This window comes from Grampus griseus (genome assembly GCF_964374135.1).
Source record: "Grampus griseus genome assembly, chromosome: 2".
NCBI lineage: Eukaryota > Metazoa > Chordata > Mammalia > Artiodactyla > Delphinidae > Grampus > Grampus griseus.
The window spans coordinates 25,376,350-25,393,953 of record NC_139018.1 but is presented as its reverse complement, the minus strand read 5'-3'; the positions used below and the strand labels follow the sequence as shown (position 1 = coordinate 25,393,953).

The 17,604-nt window shown below is 38.1% G+C and overlaps 1 protein-coding gene across 2 annotated transcripts in view; it reads right to left on the bottom strand.

Moving 5' to 3' along the window:
* SPTLC2 (serine palmitoyltransferase long chain base subunit 2) overlaps positions 1-17,604 on the bottom strand; it is a 113,217-nt gene that overhangs the window by 23,158 nt on the left and 72,455 nt on the right. Inside the window, exon 10 of one of the 2 annotated variants that reach the window (XM_082647342.1) lies at positions 3,356-3,425. The exons of the other annotated variant lie outside the window; for it this stretch is intronic. Coding sequence (XP_082503468.1) covers positions 3,370-3,425 — 56 coding nt within the window. The 3' untranslated portion in view covers positions 3,356-3,369. Of the gene's footprint in view, positions 1-3,355; positions 3,426-17,604 lie in introns of those variants that run through there. 2 annotated transcript variants of the gene reach the window in all.

Below are 17,604 nucleotides of genomic sequence, written 5' to 3'. Positions count from 1 at the left end.
AGGGACGGACTTAGAGAATATTATGCTTAGTTAAATAAGTCAGACAAAGAAAGACATATACTATATGGTATCACTTATATGGGCATATATCTGGAAAAGACGAAAACTCTAATTCTAAAAGATACATGCACCCCAGTATTCACAGCACTATTTACAACAGCCAAGACATGGAAGCAACCTAAACGTCCATCGACAGATGAATGGACAAAGATGTGTGTGTGCAAGTGTGTGTGTTTGTGTATACACACACACACAGTGGAATTTTACTCAGCCATTAAAAAAAGAACTAATGCCATTTGCAGCACCATGGATGGACCTAGAGATTATCATACTAAGTTCAGACAGAGAAAGACAAATATCATATGATATCACTTATATGTGGAATCTAAAAAAATGATACAAATGAACTTATCTACAAAACAGAAATAGACTTACAGACTTAGAAAACAAACTTATGGTTACCAAAGGAGAGAGGGAAGGGGAGAGGGACAAATTAAAAGTATGGGATTAACAGATATAAACTACTATACATAAAATAGATAAGCAAAAGAATTTACTGTATAGCACAGGGAATTATACCCATTATCTTATAATAACCTATAATGGAATATAATCTGCAAAAATAATGAATCACTGTGCTATACTCCTGAAACTAACACAATATTGTAAATCCACTATACTTCAATTAAAAAAAATTCTCTCCTAAATATTTATTTAAGCATCTTAGTCATGCCCAAATAAGGGAAGAATTACTATAATTAGCAACTAACAGCTCAGTTTCATTTGCTTCTAACTGCTTTAGGTGGATATGGTAAAAGAATGTACTACAGTTGACCCTTAATCCACATATAATTTAGAGTCGGCCCTCCATAGCTGAGGTCTGCAGATTCAACCAACCAGGGACCACGTAGTATTGCAGCATTTACTGTTGAAAAATATCTACATGTAAGTGGACCCGGGCAGTTTAAACCTCTGTTGTTCACAGGTAAACTGTATTTATACTTTATACACAAAGAAACAGGCCCATAAATGTTAAACTACTTTCTCTAAGGCTTTTCATTCAGTAGGAGGAAGATCAAGGTTCTGACTCCTGTTTAGCGCTTTTTCTTCTAAACCACAGCAAGAAATTATGTACTTTTCAAACTTTAAAGTGTTTAACCCTTTATTGGGTAACAATATCTGTATTTTACTTTTTAAACGGCACTTACTAGCAATGAATAGGATAGGGATGAATGGGTGAAGGAGCCTGAGACACAAGGCAAGTATGAGACAAGTGGAAAGTAGTTCTTCCAGTAAACTCATCTGAAATAGCAAACTGCAATCACCACTGGTGAGTAGGGAGTAAAGACGGAGGGGGAGAATCAAGACCAGTGCTGGAGAAAGAAGCAAACTCAATTAGAAATAGTGGTCATAGTGAATCCCAGAAATTAAGTGGTCTGTTTATCCAACAAAACTACTAGGCTGAACCACGAAACTGCCAATATTTGACTATTTTTGACCTTAAAAAGGCGATTTCTTCTGATTCAACCTAATAATTTCAAAGATAATAATAGGAAAAGCAGCCAAGTTAAGTTACTTACAAATCAGTAAGCTTTTGCAGTTATACGTATTGGGAAAGTGGTTGTCCCTTATTCCTGAAGTGACACTGAATTTTAAAGACAACATTGCTACCCATTTTGAATTAAATATCATATAAAATACCAGTTAATATTAATACAAGAAGCATGGTACTTAAGTCCAATCTGCTAGCTCAGTTCTAAAGAGTTTTCTTACTGCAGAGCTGCAGCAAGTATTTGGTCTAACACAAACTTAAAAACAAAGAAAGGTTAGCCTTGTTAAAAAAAAAGATACTGGGCTTTCCTGGTGGCGCAGTGGTTAAGAATCTGCCTTCAGGTGCAGGGGACACAAGTTCGAGCCCTAGCCCAGGAAGATCCCACATGCTGCGGAGCAACGAAGCCCGTGCATCACAACTACTGAGCCTGTGCTCTAGAGCCCGCGAGCCACAACTACTGAGCCCACATGCCACAACTACTGAAGCCTGAGCGCCTAGAGTCCGTGCTCCACAACAAGAGAAGCCACCACAATGAGAAGCCCGCACGCCACAACGAAGAGTAGCCCCCACTCGCCGCAACTAGAGAAAGCCCGCGCACAGCAACAAAGACCCAGTGCAGCCAAAAATAAATAAATATATTAAAAAAAAAAGATACTAACTCTTAAAAGGTCTTTATCCTTGCCTCAGAGAGAACACAGATGGTAATGTAAGAGATCAGCATTCTTCTCTACTTTTCAAACATAAATCTTTACTTTTAAGGGTGATAAAAAGCGTAAAAGCAATTTAGAGAAAACCTCGGTACTGATTCTCTTGAAGTTCACAAATGAACCTTACTGTGTTGGCTGTCCTTCTGGAATTCCTTAATACAATTTGTTAGAACGAAGCCATTTTTAGAATCTCTTCAATTAAAACCTACAGCCTGGCATGAAAGAGAGAAAAGTAAACACATATGTGTAGTTAATGTCCCAGAAAATGTAGCAGATAACTTTAACTGGTCATTTTTTAGTCCTCAACTTCTTGTAATAAATTTTATGCTAAGGACGGAAGTAATGAATATGATGGATCAATAGGTTGTGATGGCATCATTAGTTTTAAGAAATAATGATGGCATCATTATTTCTTTTAAGGAAATAGAAAGCCTAAAAAGGGTGGAAGATGGAGGTAGAAGGAACAGCACAATTATCTACGTATTGATAACCATTATATATTGATAACTTTAAATCACTTTTACAATACAGAATTACAAAGAGAGTTATATTTATTAACCACTGCTAAACAGATTTGCAGTTGTACTAACTGCATTCCAGACATTTTCAAAAGAAATATTTTTACCAAGTCTTAATCCAGATTTCTCTGGGTTCTCAGGCTTGTAATCTTAGGGTTTGAAGGAACTACTCTGTTATTACTCAAATAAAATTCTGTAAGCCCTCCCAGACAGTTACTAATCAGAACAGATGGTGTTCTATGAGATAAAAATTTTCTGAAGTCTCAGGGCCAGTTAAAAAAAAAAAAAGATACTATCTATGCACAAAACAAGAAATACAAAAGGTAGCAGATATTTTGTCTTAAATGGCATTAGTGCTAACTACTCAGAACTCAGGCTTCAAAAATATAGCAAGTACTCACCTGTTTACACAGCAATATAACTTTCAATTTAGCTGATGAGCTTTTATATAACTTATAATCAGCAAAATGAGTTTGAGTCTGCAACTTCAAAAAAAAACATTTCCGGTGTTAACCAAAATCTTTCAAAATAAAGGACACAAATATGACTGATGTTCAGTCAGAGTTGATCCCCTAACTCACATTATACTCCATTACACAGCTCCTAATCTTCTTAGATTTCCTGGATATGCTGATATAATCTGCCTTCCTGGGAAAAATAAAATAAAGTTACTGCTATTCCTCAGACTTATACTTTCCAATTAATCATAATGGGCTAGAAGAATTTGAAACTGAAGAGCTTCTTCCCCCCTCCCCACTTCTTCTTAAACGTCGTAATATCAAAGCACATACGGGTTTTCTCAGTTTAGGGTTCCCAAAACAGAATACATAGCCCCAAGAATGGTTTCAGTTAGCTTTCAGCATTAATTAGGAGTTATGGGACATAAGGCAGGATAAAATATGGAAAAATACTACCCATCGCCTTCTTCTAATTTATACTATCAAAGACATTACATTATGGATATTTCACATAATATCTCTTTAATACTTTATGTCTAAGAATTGAACTTAACTATCAATCTTTCAGTTTATTCATCTGTCCAAAGACTTATTTTTACTATCTGGAAGGTTACTTTTTCTAATATTTTACTTTGGTTGGACTATACTGCAGAGTGAAAAGGAACATGTTTCACTCCTGTGGTTTTTCTCTTGAAAAGCATCTTCTTTAAAAAAATAGAATAAACTCAGACATCCTCAGTGTTTACTCTGCCTATGTTAAACACATGTCTCCACTGATATCTAAAACTGGAGCTTATATCTTGAAGACTTCTTATACAAGTCTTTATAGTATCAGGTAACTCAAATCACATGCAAACTATGTTTTCAAAGGCTATTTCCAAAGTAATTATGGAAGCTTCTAGTACTGACTCCCTTTAAAGCAAAGAAACCATGTAACATAGTAAGCACAGTGCCAGGCTCAATAAATGCTTCTTCATTTTCCTTTTGCCGGTAAAGCAATTTCTAATCAGGGGAAAATTATATTTAGCTTCAGTTATTATATCTCTAAATATTACCAAGTCAACTACTAACCAGCCTTACTTCCTGATAAGATACTACTTTATAGTCTTCCATAAGTGAATGGACGAACGTGTTGATTTATATTAATTTAAACGAACTTGGCATTCTCTTGCACTAGTGGTACTATATCTAAATCCAATATTAGGACAACAGCTCCATCTCCTTCTCAGCTGGAAGTACTCTGGGCTTATGCAAAGGAGGAGTTAGGTGTGCCTTAATTACTGCTGTTATAGCAGCTCCAAGAACTGTAAATAGTTGGCATGGCAGAAAATCTCAGATGCAATCACAATGACACTTTCAAAAGAGACAAGTAAACCTGGGCTAAGAAGAATTCAAATTCCTTTCTTGCTCAACACTTAAAACCACAGCATCTTTCATACACCACATCCGTAATTTCTGAGAAGAAGAACAGACTATTAGTAGACATTCTCATCTCTCACTTTTGGAAACAGAGGCAACTCTAAGAATTATTTTGCAGCTGAGGAAACTAACCTAACACCCGAAGAGGTTATGTAATTCCAAGTGGAAGAACCAGGATTTGAACTCTCTGATTCTTCTGGTTTCAGACTGTTGTCTTAACCACTACTCATTGATCCACTTTGGCTTCTATATTAAGTAGAACTGACTAAAAGGAAATATTAGGAATAAAACGCCTAGGAATAAACCTACCTAAGGAGGCAGAAGACCTGTACTCCAAAAACTGTAAGACACTGATGAAAGAAACTGAAGATGACACAGACAGATGGAAAGATACACCATGTTCTTGGATTGGAAAAATCAATATTGTCAAAATGACTATACTACCCAAGGCAATCTACGGATTCAATGAAATCACTATCAAATTACCAAGGGCACTCTTTGCAGATCTAGAACAAAAAAAATCTTAAAATTTGTATGGAGACACAAAAGACCCTGAATAGCCAAAGCAATCTTGAGAAAGGAAAATGGATCTGGAGGAATCAGGCTCTCTGACTTCAGACTATACTATAAAGCTACAGTAATCAAAACAGTATGGTACTGGCACAAAGACAGACTTACAGAACAGTGAAACAGGATAGAAAGCCCAGAAATAAACCCATGCACCTATGGTCAATTAATCTACAACAAAGGAGAAAAGATAAGCTCTTCAATAAGTGGTGCTGGGAAAACTGGACAGCTACATGTAAAAGAATGAAATTAGAGGATTCTCTAATACCATACACAAAAATAAACTAAAATGGATTAAACACCTAAAATAAATGTAAAACCAGATACTATAAAACTCTTAGAGTAAAACATAGGCAGAACATTCTTTGACATAAATCACAGCAATATCTTTTTAGATCCACCACTTAGACTAATGGAAATAAAAACAAAAATAAACAAATGGGACCTAAATAAACTTAAAAGCTTGTACACTTGAAACACTATGTATAACTGAACCACTCTGCTGTACACCTGAAACTAACACAACATTGTAAATCAACTATACTCCAATATAAAATAAAAATTAATTATCTGGCTCTGCTCTCAGGAAAAGATGTGGTGCCCAGAGACTTCCTTTCATCCTGCATTCTTCTTCCCAATTTCCACTGTAAGATTTCTGTCATTCCCCCATCTTCCAAAAGGGGGCATCCTACAAAATTCTGGTCAATCATTGCCAGTGTTTCTCAATAAGACTGCTATTGGCATTTGGGGCATAACAATTCTTTGTTGTTAAGGCTGTCCAGTGCCCTGTAGAACATTTAGAATCACTGGCCTCTCGGCAATAAATGCCAATAACATCTCTCCATAGCCCAGTCTGTGACAATCAAAAATGCCCCTAGACTCTTCCAAATGTGCCTTAGGAAGGCAGCACTGTTGCTGGTTGGTTGAGAACTCCTATTGGCCCTGTTATTTCTTTATAGGAACCATGGATTTCTTTTCTTTTGTATCCTTAAACCTGAGTTGGAGATGCATTAGCTATATGATTTGGGGCATGTTTTTACGTCCCTTAGATTCAATTACCACATTTATTCTAGAGGAGGATATAAACGTGGGGCAATTTGATATATTTAGAGTACAAAACCACACCTAGGAAAACCTAATATAAAAATACAAGCTAACTGATTAACAGTATATTAAAAGTACCATACACTTATGGTTAAGTAGGGCCTTTATTCAGTAGGCCCTTTCTTTATATATGTTTGGATTCCTTTCTGGAATTTTACTTCTATTTCATTAACTGGACTGTTACAAATTATTATAGCTTACATATAATATATAATTGCATGTGTAATTTATATATTTATATATAAGATATATATAATTACTTGTATTTATAAACTACATATATAGCTTATATATAATAAAATTTACTCCCCAGTTCCTCTACTCTTTGGAGTTTTTCACCTCAATTATTATTATTAATTGAGATATAATTCACATCCTTTAAAATTCATCCTTCTAAAATGTACAATTCGGTAGTTTTTATCTATTCTGGACATTTCATATAAATGGAATCATATAATATGTGACCTTTTGTACTGGCCTCTTTCACTTAACATAACGTTTTCAAGTTTCATTCATGTTGTAGCATGTATGAGTACTTCATTCCTTTTTATGGCCGAATAATATTCTTGTACAAATATGCCACATTTTGTTTATTTATTCATGAGCTGATGCACATTTGGGTTGTTTTTGATTTTTGGCTATCATGGATAATGCTGCTATAAACATTCCTGTGCAAGTTGTCATGTGGACATACGTTTTCAATTCTGTTGGGTATATACCTAACAATAGAATTTCTGGGTCATATGGTGACTATATATTTAACTTTTTGAGGAACTGGAAACTGTTTTCCAAAATGGCTGGGTTATTTTACATTCCTGTCAGTAATATGGGAGTATTCCATTTTATTAGATCCTCACCAACAATGTTATTATTTATCTTTTTTATTTTAGTCATCCTAGTGGGTGTAAAGTGGGATTTTGTGGTTTTCATTTGCATTTTCTTAATGACTAATAGGTTGACCATCTTCTCTTCTGTGCTTTTTGGCCATTTGTGTATATTCTTTGGAGAAGTGTCTATTCGAATTCTTTGCCCTTTTTTTTTTTTTTTTTTTTTTTTTTTTTTTTGCGGTACGCGGGCCTCTCACCGCTGTGGCCTCTCCCGTTGCGGAGCACAGGCTCTGGATGTGCAGGCTCAGCGGCCATGGCTCATGGGCCCAGCCTCTCCATGGCATGTGGGATCTTCCCGGACCGGGGCACGAACCCGTGTCCCCTACATCGGCAGGTGGACTCTCAACCACTGCGCCACCAGGGAAGCCCTCTTTGCCCATTTTTATTTTATTTATTTATTTTTAATGATTGCTTTTATTTATCTGTTTATTTATTTTTGGCCGTGTTGGGTCTTCGTTGCTGCACGTGGGCTTTCTCTAGTTGCAGTGAGTGGGGGTTACTCTTTGTTGTGGTGTGCGGGCTTCTCATTGCAGTGGCTTCTCTTGTTGCGGTGCACGGGCTCTAGGAGTGCTGGCTTCAGCAGATGTGGCTCACGGGCTCCAGAGCACAGGCTCAGTAGTTGTGCACACGGGTTTAGCTGCTCTGTGGCATGTGGGATCTTCCTGGCCCAGGGCTCGAACCCGTGTTCTCTGCATTGGCAGGCGGATTCTTAACCACTGCGCCACCAGGGAAGTCCCGTCCATTTTTAAATTGAGTTGTTTAATTTGAGTTGTAAAAGTTCTTTATATATTCTGGACACTAGACCCTTTTTAGATATATGGTTTGCAAAATTTCCTCCCACTCTGACGGCTGTCTTTTCACTATCTTGCTAGAGTGTCCCTTAAAGAACAAAAGCTTTTAATTTTGATTCAGTCCAATTTATTTATTTTTTTCTTTGGTTGCTTGTTCTCTTGGGTGTCATAACTAAGAAACCACTGTCTAATCCACAATCATGAAAATTTTACATCTATGTTTTCTTCTAAGAGTTTTATAAATTTAGGGACAGTCCAGTGGTTAAGACTCTGCGCTTCCAGTTCAGGGGGCACGGGTTTGATCCCTGGTCGGGGAACTAAGATCCCACATGCCGCGCAGCATGGCCAAAAAAAAAAAAAAAAAATAAGAGTTTTATAAATTTAGCTCTTACATTTAGGCCTGTGATCCATTTCGAGTTATTTTTATATACGGTGTGAGGTACGGATCCAACATCATTCCTTTGCATGTGGATATCCAGTTGTCCGAGAATCATTTTTTTAAAAGACTTCTTTCCCCAATGAATTGTCCTGAATACCAACTAACCATAAATAGAAAAGTTTACCTCTGGATTCTCAGTTCTATTTCACGGTTTATATATCTATACTTAGGCCAGGATGACAATGTCTTGTCACTACAGCTTTGGGACATGTGAGTCCTTCAATTTTGTTTTTTTTCCGAGACAATTTGGCTATTCTGGGTCTCTTGTTTTTCCACGTGATTTTTAGGATTAGCTTGCCTATTTCTAAAAACAGGCAGCTGGGATTTTGATAGGTATGTTGTTGAATCTACATATTTGAGGAGTATCACTACCTTAACCATAGTAAGTCTTCCAACCCATGAGCACAGATATCCTGCCATTTATTTAGGTCTTCGTCCTGTTCATTTCTGTATATTTTTTTCCTTGGGTGGAATTACGTAAATATTCTCAAAATACTGAATTGAGCTGGGAAGATAGGGCAAAAGGAGGAAATGAATAAACACATTAAATATAAAATGATATGTTCCTAATTTGGAGTAAGAATAAATAATGTTTCTCTTTTTTTCTACTTCCATTTCTAATTTCCCCTAATGGGAATGGAATGTTTTTAAAGTAGTTGAAAGGTTACAAGTGTTGGCAAAAAATATGGAACAATACATTGCCAGTGAGAGACTGTAAACTGGTACTTTGTTAAAAATGGCAATATATGCTGAACCTAAAGATATGCCTACTCTATGACCCAGCAATTTCATTCCTAAGTACATATACCCAACAGAGTTATGTACCAAATGGCACGGGTAAGAATGTCACTCTTAATAACAGCCCAAATCAGGAAATAACCCAATTTCCGTCAGCAGAATGAAAAAACTGTGATATATGCAAACAATGGGATACTGGACAGCAATGAAAATGAATTATTGTTTCACCAAAATATGTGAATGAATCTCAAAGACATATGATGGATAAAATACACTAAATTCAAGAGTGATTGTGTGTACTGTACTGTAGGTAAGATTCCATTTACATGAAGTTCAAGAACAGGCAAAACTAATATATAGTGATAGAAGTCAAAATAATGGTTATCTTTGGCAAGGAGGAATGAATTGGGAAGAGGTACAAGATAACCTGGGATACTGAAAATGTTCTACAACATGATCTGGGTGGTGATTAGACAAGTGCGCATTATTCACTAAACTGTATGTTTAAGATTTCTGCACTTCACTGTATCCATGTAAATACTTCAAAAAAAATAAATTTTAATTATTTGGGAAATAAACTGGAAAGAAAACTGGAATGAGGTTAAATGTCTGATCTCTCATTTTATAATCTTAAGTATATCTAACTACCATTTAATAATCACCGTTTTACTTAAAAAACAAAACCAAAACAGAACCATCTAGACATTACAGGGGTGGGCTCAAGCATTTTCCTCTTAGCCTTTGTTGTTTAAGACAAATCTAAAAAAAAACCCAAACTTTTTAGTGCTGGGTGTTCCAGGAATTTGTAAGACAGGGGAAGTGTTATAAAAACAGCACTTTGGAGTTAAAGCCCTTGCCCTGAGGCAGGAAATGAAAGCACAAAGGGATTGGCCCTTCCTTTCTCTCCTTTTAAAAAAAAAATCCTATGGGGATTTCCCTGGTGGCGCAGTGGTTAAGAATCTGCCTGCCAATACAGGAGACACGGGTTCGATCCCTGGTCTGGGGAGATCCCACATGCCATGGAGCACCTAAGTCTGTGCACCACAACTACTGAGCCTGCACTCTATAGAGTCTGTGAGCCACAATTACTGAGCCTGTGTGCCACAACTACTGAAGCCCAGGTGCCTAGAGCCAGTGCTCCACAGAGAAGCCACCACAGTGAGAAGCCTGCGCACCGCAACAAAGAGTAGCCCCCGCTCACCGCAACTAGAGAAAGCCCACGTGCAGCAACGAAGATTCAATGCAGCCAAAAATAAATACATAAGTAAAATTTTTAAAAAATCATATGAATGAATGCACAAATCAGACAATATTGGGCAAAAAATATTTATTTTTCATCTGTGCATCTACTTTCATTCCCATAAAGTTATTTTTTCCTAGGATGTTTTAGTATCAGTTTTTCTTATACATACTTTGTCGAGAGAGAGGCTGATAAAAGGTGGCACCAAGTATTACTAACACATCTGGTTCAGACTGCCTACTGTAAGACTGCCTTTTAGGAGAGCTATGGGACATTTGCATATCCTTTAATAGGGGGAATTGCTGGGATTCCTGACTCCAATTGGTTCCAAAAATAACTTTTACTTCTTCCAAGAAAGGGGAAGTGGGTTGGCAAGTGAACACTTAGATTTGACACCAACAGTAATAAGAATTATTCTGTAATCTCTGAAATTTTGGGGAGCCCAGTGGAAACCAACTGAATTTTGAATCCCTATTATAACGGCTACCATTTTTATAAAAATAAATATGCACATCTATAAAACTCAACAGAACATGTAAATTTGTTCCGCATCTTATTACTTACTCCATATAAATGATGAACTCTTTCATCACATTCAATATTGTCAATTAAAACAAAAGTGCTCATATTTGAGAAAGATGACCAATTTATATTGGTAAGTCTATCAAGTAAGAGTTTTTAAAAAACCCTGCATGTACAGCAGTTGTGTATATGCTTCAGGATTTCTTAGAGAAACTTAAACATTAAAGAAGCTGAATTTAGGGGCTACTAACATTTTTTAAGCCTCAGGGCAGCCTAACTTTAAGATATAAAACTATTTTTTAAAAAACAGAAATCTTGTACATAAAAATAATTAAATAAAAAAGATTTCGTTTATTTCAGTATACATTTGCTAGAGATACAGGAGATACAAAAGTGGTATGATAGCCATTACACCAAAGGCAAAAATCTCACCAGGAAGACTACACAGAAAGGGGAGAATACATCACGTGCTGGGTAAGCACACACTAGACAAATCTATCCTGAGCACCCATCTATTATGTGCCAGACCCTGCTCTAGGCCCTGGGTAGACTGTATCGAATAAAAGACACAAAAACCCCTGCCTGCTACGAGCTTACATTCCAGTATGGGGGACAGACAACAAAAAAGATGAACCTCACTCAAGCACTCATTCTGCTCAAGCGCTGCCTCCATAAAGCGTCAAGACCCCAAAGCAAAGCACACCTGCATTTCCAAGGACCAAGTAAGCCAGTCTGGTTGGAGCTGAGCGAGGCAAGCAGGGAAGAGTGGGACCGGAGGAGGTCAACAAAGGGCCAAATCATAAATTTATTTATTTTACTTATTTATTTTTGGCTGCACTGGGTCTTCGTAGCTGCATGGTCTTCCTCTAGTTGTGGCAAGCGGGGGCTACTCATCCTTGTGGTGCGCTGGCTTCTCATTCTGGTGGCTTCTCTTACTGCAGAGCATGTGCTCTAGGCACATGGGCTTCAGTAGCTGTGGCATGTGGGCTCAGTACTTGTGGCTCACGGGCTCCAGGGCACAGGCTCAGTAGTTGTGGCACACAGGCCACAACTGTGGCTCCACGGCCTGTGTGATCTTTCTGGACCAGGGCTCGAACCCGTGTCCCCTGCATTGGTAGGCGAATTCTTAACCACTGCGCCACCAGGGAAGTCCAGAGGGCCAAATCAGAAGGGCCTCATAGGTCTTCATGTTAAGACTCTGACTTTAAGAAGCAGGAGAAGCCCTCTGAGAGAGTTCTTAAACAAGCCCTCTGAGAGAGTTCTTAAACAAGACTGGCATGACCTCCTATGCTTCAACAGGATCACCCTGAGTGATACATTTAGAAGAGAGTCAAAGACAGAAGCAGAGAGAGCACTGGAGAGATGACTGTGGTTTGGACTAGGGTGACAGCAATAGGTATAAAAAGTGGAGGGAGGATATATTTTGAAGGTAGACTAAACTGTTACCAATGCTTAAAGCACATAGAAAATGCTAAATAAACATTTAATGAAAAAATGAATCTTGAAAGGTGGGAGAAACCAATGTGAACTAGAGTACTCAAGAAAGGTATCAGTCATAAAATTTTACTGGTACTCTGCATGGATAGCTCCTATTCCTAATTTTCAGCATTGTTCATTTATCTGAATCCTTCTAAACCATTTTTCGCTTGACTGATCCCTCTAACTGGTTATTAAATCCAGGTGAAAGTAGACAGGAGTCTAAGTCAAATAAATAACAGTGGGGATTACAGTGAAGTAGAGAGGTTCAAAGACGTTAAGGAGGCATAATCCACAGGCTCTGGTGATTAAATATGCGGAATAAAAAAGGAGAGAAAATATAATAATGATCTCTTCTTCGGACAACTTTATGAATAAAAGATGCCATTATCTGAAATAGGGAACACAAAAAAAGCAGGTTTGAGGGGAAACAAATGGAAAAGGCTAAAAACTTTAGAGAAACAAAACAACTTTGGGAAACAAGTATTTTTGGAGTCTAAAGGTTTAAAATTAAGTATATCAAGACTACTGCTTCCAGGGATTTCCCTGGTGGTCCAGTGGTTAAGAATCCGCTTTCTAATGCAGGGGATACGGCTTTGATCCCTGGTCGGGGAACTAAGATCCCACATGCCGGGTTTCCCTGGTGGCGCAGTGGTTGAGAGTCTGCCTGCCGATGCAGGGGACACGGGTTCGAGCCCTGGTCCGGGAAGATCCCACATGCCGTGGAGCAACTAAACCCGTGTGCCACAACTACTGAGACTGCACTCTACAGCCCACGAGCCACAACTACTGAGCACGTGTGCCTAGAGCCCATGGTCCGTAACAAGAGAAGCCACTGTAATGAGAAGCCTGCGCACCGCAACGAAGAGTAAGCTGGTGCAAAATTAAAATTTGGTTCCTCCTTAGGTTAAAAGGACGAGCGTTTTTTCCCCTATTCGTCTGCTCTTGATAGTAAGATTATAAAAGACAGATCTTATGTTTTGTCAAAATAATCACTTACGTTCTATGTTGTCTTTATCAGATCTTTGATTATTTAAGTAAACCTAGTCCTCTCAATATTAAAAGAGCTAAGTTTTGCACAGTACTAAATATATAACCTTGAATAATTGCCTGAGAGGGCTTCCCTGGTGGCGCAGTGGTTGAGAGTCCGCCTGCCGACGCAGGGGACACGAGTTCGTGCCCCAGTCCGGGAAGATCCCACATGCCGTGGAGCGGCTGGGCCCGTGAGCCATGGCCGCTAAGCCTGCGCGTCCGGAGCCTGTGCTCCGCAGCAGGAGAGGCCACAACAGTGAGAGGCCACAACAGTGAGAGGCCAGCATACAGCAAAAAAAAAAAAAAAAAAAAAAAAAAATTGCCTGTGAAATCTTTGTCACTTTGATTAAATGGATAACTGAGCATTGTTCCACAGTGACTGACCTATGATCCTATCTGACGAAGTATTTTTAAAACTTTTGATATTTTTGACAAATTTCAAAAATAAAATTTTAAATAAAGTCTTTTTTGACTTAGAACTAACTCTGAAATATTATTTCAAGGCCCCTGAAATATCTCAAAGATTGGTTCTCTCCTTATAAAAAGGGATATGTTAAGCTAACTAGGCTTATTTCATATATTAAATTACATGGGAAGCATTTCCAAATAAGTAATACTAAACCTTCTTTATTGTATGTCTGTATAGATATGTGTTATAAATATTTCAGAAACTATGTGAAATTCCTAGAAATCTGGTATGTCCTGAAATAATGTTATCAGTCATAATTCTAGTTATCTTAAAATATTGTATGTCACAGAAATAACCCAATTTCCTTGTCAACTGCACTGTCATCAGATCTCTAACCATGCCAGGGTAAGAATTTATAGAATTCTAACTTAGAAATGGATGACTTCATAAAACTGTTAACAAAAGATCAAAACCATGAATTAATTCCATGGGACTAAATGAACTGATGAAGATGATTATAATTTTTATGACTTTTTGTTTTAAATATTGTCAGTTCTTTTATGCTTTGTCAGAGTCCCCATTTATGTTGGATTCACAAGCTGACAGACCTCTCACAATGTGACTTCCTTATCTTTTGTTATTCGTAGGCACCATTAAACACTGTGTGGGAGGGGAAGTATCCTAGCAGAACTCATCAGCTTTTTGTTCTTGCCAAAATTATGGAGTAAATTCTAACAACCCTAGAATGAAACTGTCCTCCAAAACTGCTAAATAGGCAATTAATATCCTCATTTTCTTCCCTCCCATAAATGACTACTAGTCAAAACTCTTCTAATCCTGTGGTGTTATTTATGTGCCACTGCTAAAAGTAACGCGAATAAAATTATTATTTGTATATATGTATATTATTTGTATATATGTGTATATATATGCATGCAAAAGAAATCTGTAGACTATATGCCAAATAACTGACACTGGTTATTCCTGTTTATTTTCTGTGACATATATTTGGGTTTTTGAAAATGAGCATGTATTGCTTCTATAAACAAAACAAGAATGAATGAATAGGTAAATTCATTTAAACGTAGTATTAAAGGGTTAGGACTCGGCACTTTCACTGTCGTGGGCCCGGGGTTCAATCCCTGGTTGGGGAACTAAGATCCTGCAAGCCGCACGGTGCGGCCAAAAAAAAAAAAAAGGAGTATTAAAAATCTGTTTTTGGATCCCTAACAGGCTGATCCCCGAATTGCATATTTTCATACAGCAAGAGGACTCAAACAAAATAAAACTATATAGAAAAAGAATTCCAAAATCAGAACTTAAATCAGAACATAAAAACACATCTTCATATTTGTACAGATAAACATAAACTCTATATCCATCAGTTTTACTTGTTGGTCTCTTACTTTCATTAATTAGAATCATATAACAAAGTTCCCAAATTAATTCATTTGTTCTTCTTGGCTGTTACTGATGATCTACTTTCTAGCAAATTGCCAAGGGTATAAACATCATGTATGGAACCAACTAAAAATTAATTAATGAACAGAAACTAAAATATAAAGTTAACTGAACTTAATATTGTAAAACTGTCAACATTTCAAGGGAACCAGACTTTAGAACCCAAAGTAGGGTCTTCACTGTCAAGCCCAATATGGAGGGAAAAAAGTTGATAGGCTTAGACAGAGTTTATTCACTCATTTACTTCTCCTGAAGCTGAAAAACATTAGAGGCAAATTTCAGTATCCAAAAAAAAGTGGGCTAATCAACTGAGGATACTGTGATGGCTTTTTTTTAAAAAAAATATTTATTTTTATTTATTTATTTGGTTGCACCAGGTCTTAGTTGCAGCAGGCAGGCTCCTTAGTTGTGGCTCACGGGCTCCTTAGTTACGGCTTGCCAGCTCCTTAGTTGTGGCACGTGAACTCAGCTGCGGCATGCATGTGGGATCTAGTTCCCTGACCAGGGATTGAACCCGGGCCCCCTGCATTGGGAATGCAGAGTCTTAACCACTGCGCCACCAGGGAAGTCCCCGTGACGGCTGATTTTATGTAACACCCTGACTAGGCTTCATGGGCCCCAGATATTTAGTCAAACATTACTCTGTATGTGTCTGTGGGGGTGTTTTGAATGAGAGTAATATTTAAATTGGCTGACTGCCCTATGTAGGTGAGCCACATCCAATCAGCTGAAAGCCGAAATAGTACAAAAAGGTCCCCCCAGGTAAGAAGGAATTCCTCCTGCCTGTTAAGGTGGGACATTTTTTTTTTTCCTCCTGCCTTCATACTTGAACTGAAGCGTCAGCTCCTCCTGGATCTTGAGACTGATGGTATCTGGACTAGATCATTTGGGTCTCCAGTTTGCCTGCTGTAGATCTTGAATCTTGTCAGTCTCTATAACTGCATGAGCTGATTCCTTATAACATCTTTCTCTCCCTCTTTCCCTCTACCTCCCTGTAAAAATACTACACAAGGAAAGCCCAGCAAATGCTTTATGATGATGATTTTAGCACTGATGCCTTAGAAAGCGTGGAACCCTCTCCAAGAGACAGCAATCTATTCATTTGACCAAGTTATTCCAGGTCCAATGGGACTTAGATGATACTTAACAGAAAATTTTCTTGATTAATGGCCATACTTTTACTTAGAAGTTAAGAACAATTTCTAACTGCTGTTAGAGCCACTTATCTTCTACTCTCTTTTCTACTTCTCTCTGCAAATGGCCACAATCCCCAGTACTATCATTTGAAGTATAAGCATGGAATTGGAAAGAATACTAACCCATGTAATTACTGTACTTCACTTAAATGGTTTTGGTTATAAAGAAGAGATAAGAACCACTCCCCACATCAAATATAAAAATGACTAAGTACTTCTTTTATCCTTTATCAACTGCAAAAACAAACAGCTCTCCAGGACCCGGGAACAGAGCACCCTGTCACTGACGGGGTGTTGTTCAGGAAAAACTGAATGGGAGACATTACTCAAAATCACATATAGCAGCAAATATCTTAGAATAAAAAATCTTGTAGCCATGCTCTCTATATATCCCCACAAGAGCAGGCAGGCTTCCTAAATAATTAAAAACTGAACAAGTAGGAGGCATAGCAGAAGTCCCTCCAGCCATAGTGTTGTGTTGTGGGGAAGAGACGGATTTGTAAATCCTAGAGCAAGGTTCTGCCTACCCGAGGCCACTGCTGGGTGGAGACCCTGGGGGAAGCCACTGTCACCATGTCTGACCAGGAGGCAAAACCTTCAACTGAGGACTTGGGGGGTAAGAAGGAAGGAGAGAACACTAAACTCAAAGTCATCAGACAGGATAGCAGTGAGATTCACTTCAAGGTGAAAATGATGACGCATCACAAGAAACTCAAAGAATCATACTGTCAAAGACAGGGAGTTCCCATGAATTCACTCAGGTTTCTCTTTGAAGGTCAGAGAATTGCTGACACTCACACTCCAAAAGAACTGGGAATGGAGGAAGAAGATGTGATTGAAGTTTATCAGAAACAAATGGGGGCATTCAATGGTTTAGATTTTTTTATTCTTCTCCCTCAATCCTTTTTTTATTTTTAAAAATAGTTCTGGGCACTTAAAAAAAAAAAAATAGTTCTGGGCTTCCCTGGTGGCGCAGTGGTTGAGAGTCCACCTGCCGATGCAGGGGACACGGGTTCGTGCCCCGGTCTGGGAGGATCCTGCGTGCCGCAGAGCGGCTGGGCCCGTGAGCCACGGCCGCTGAGCCTGCG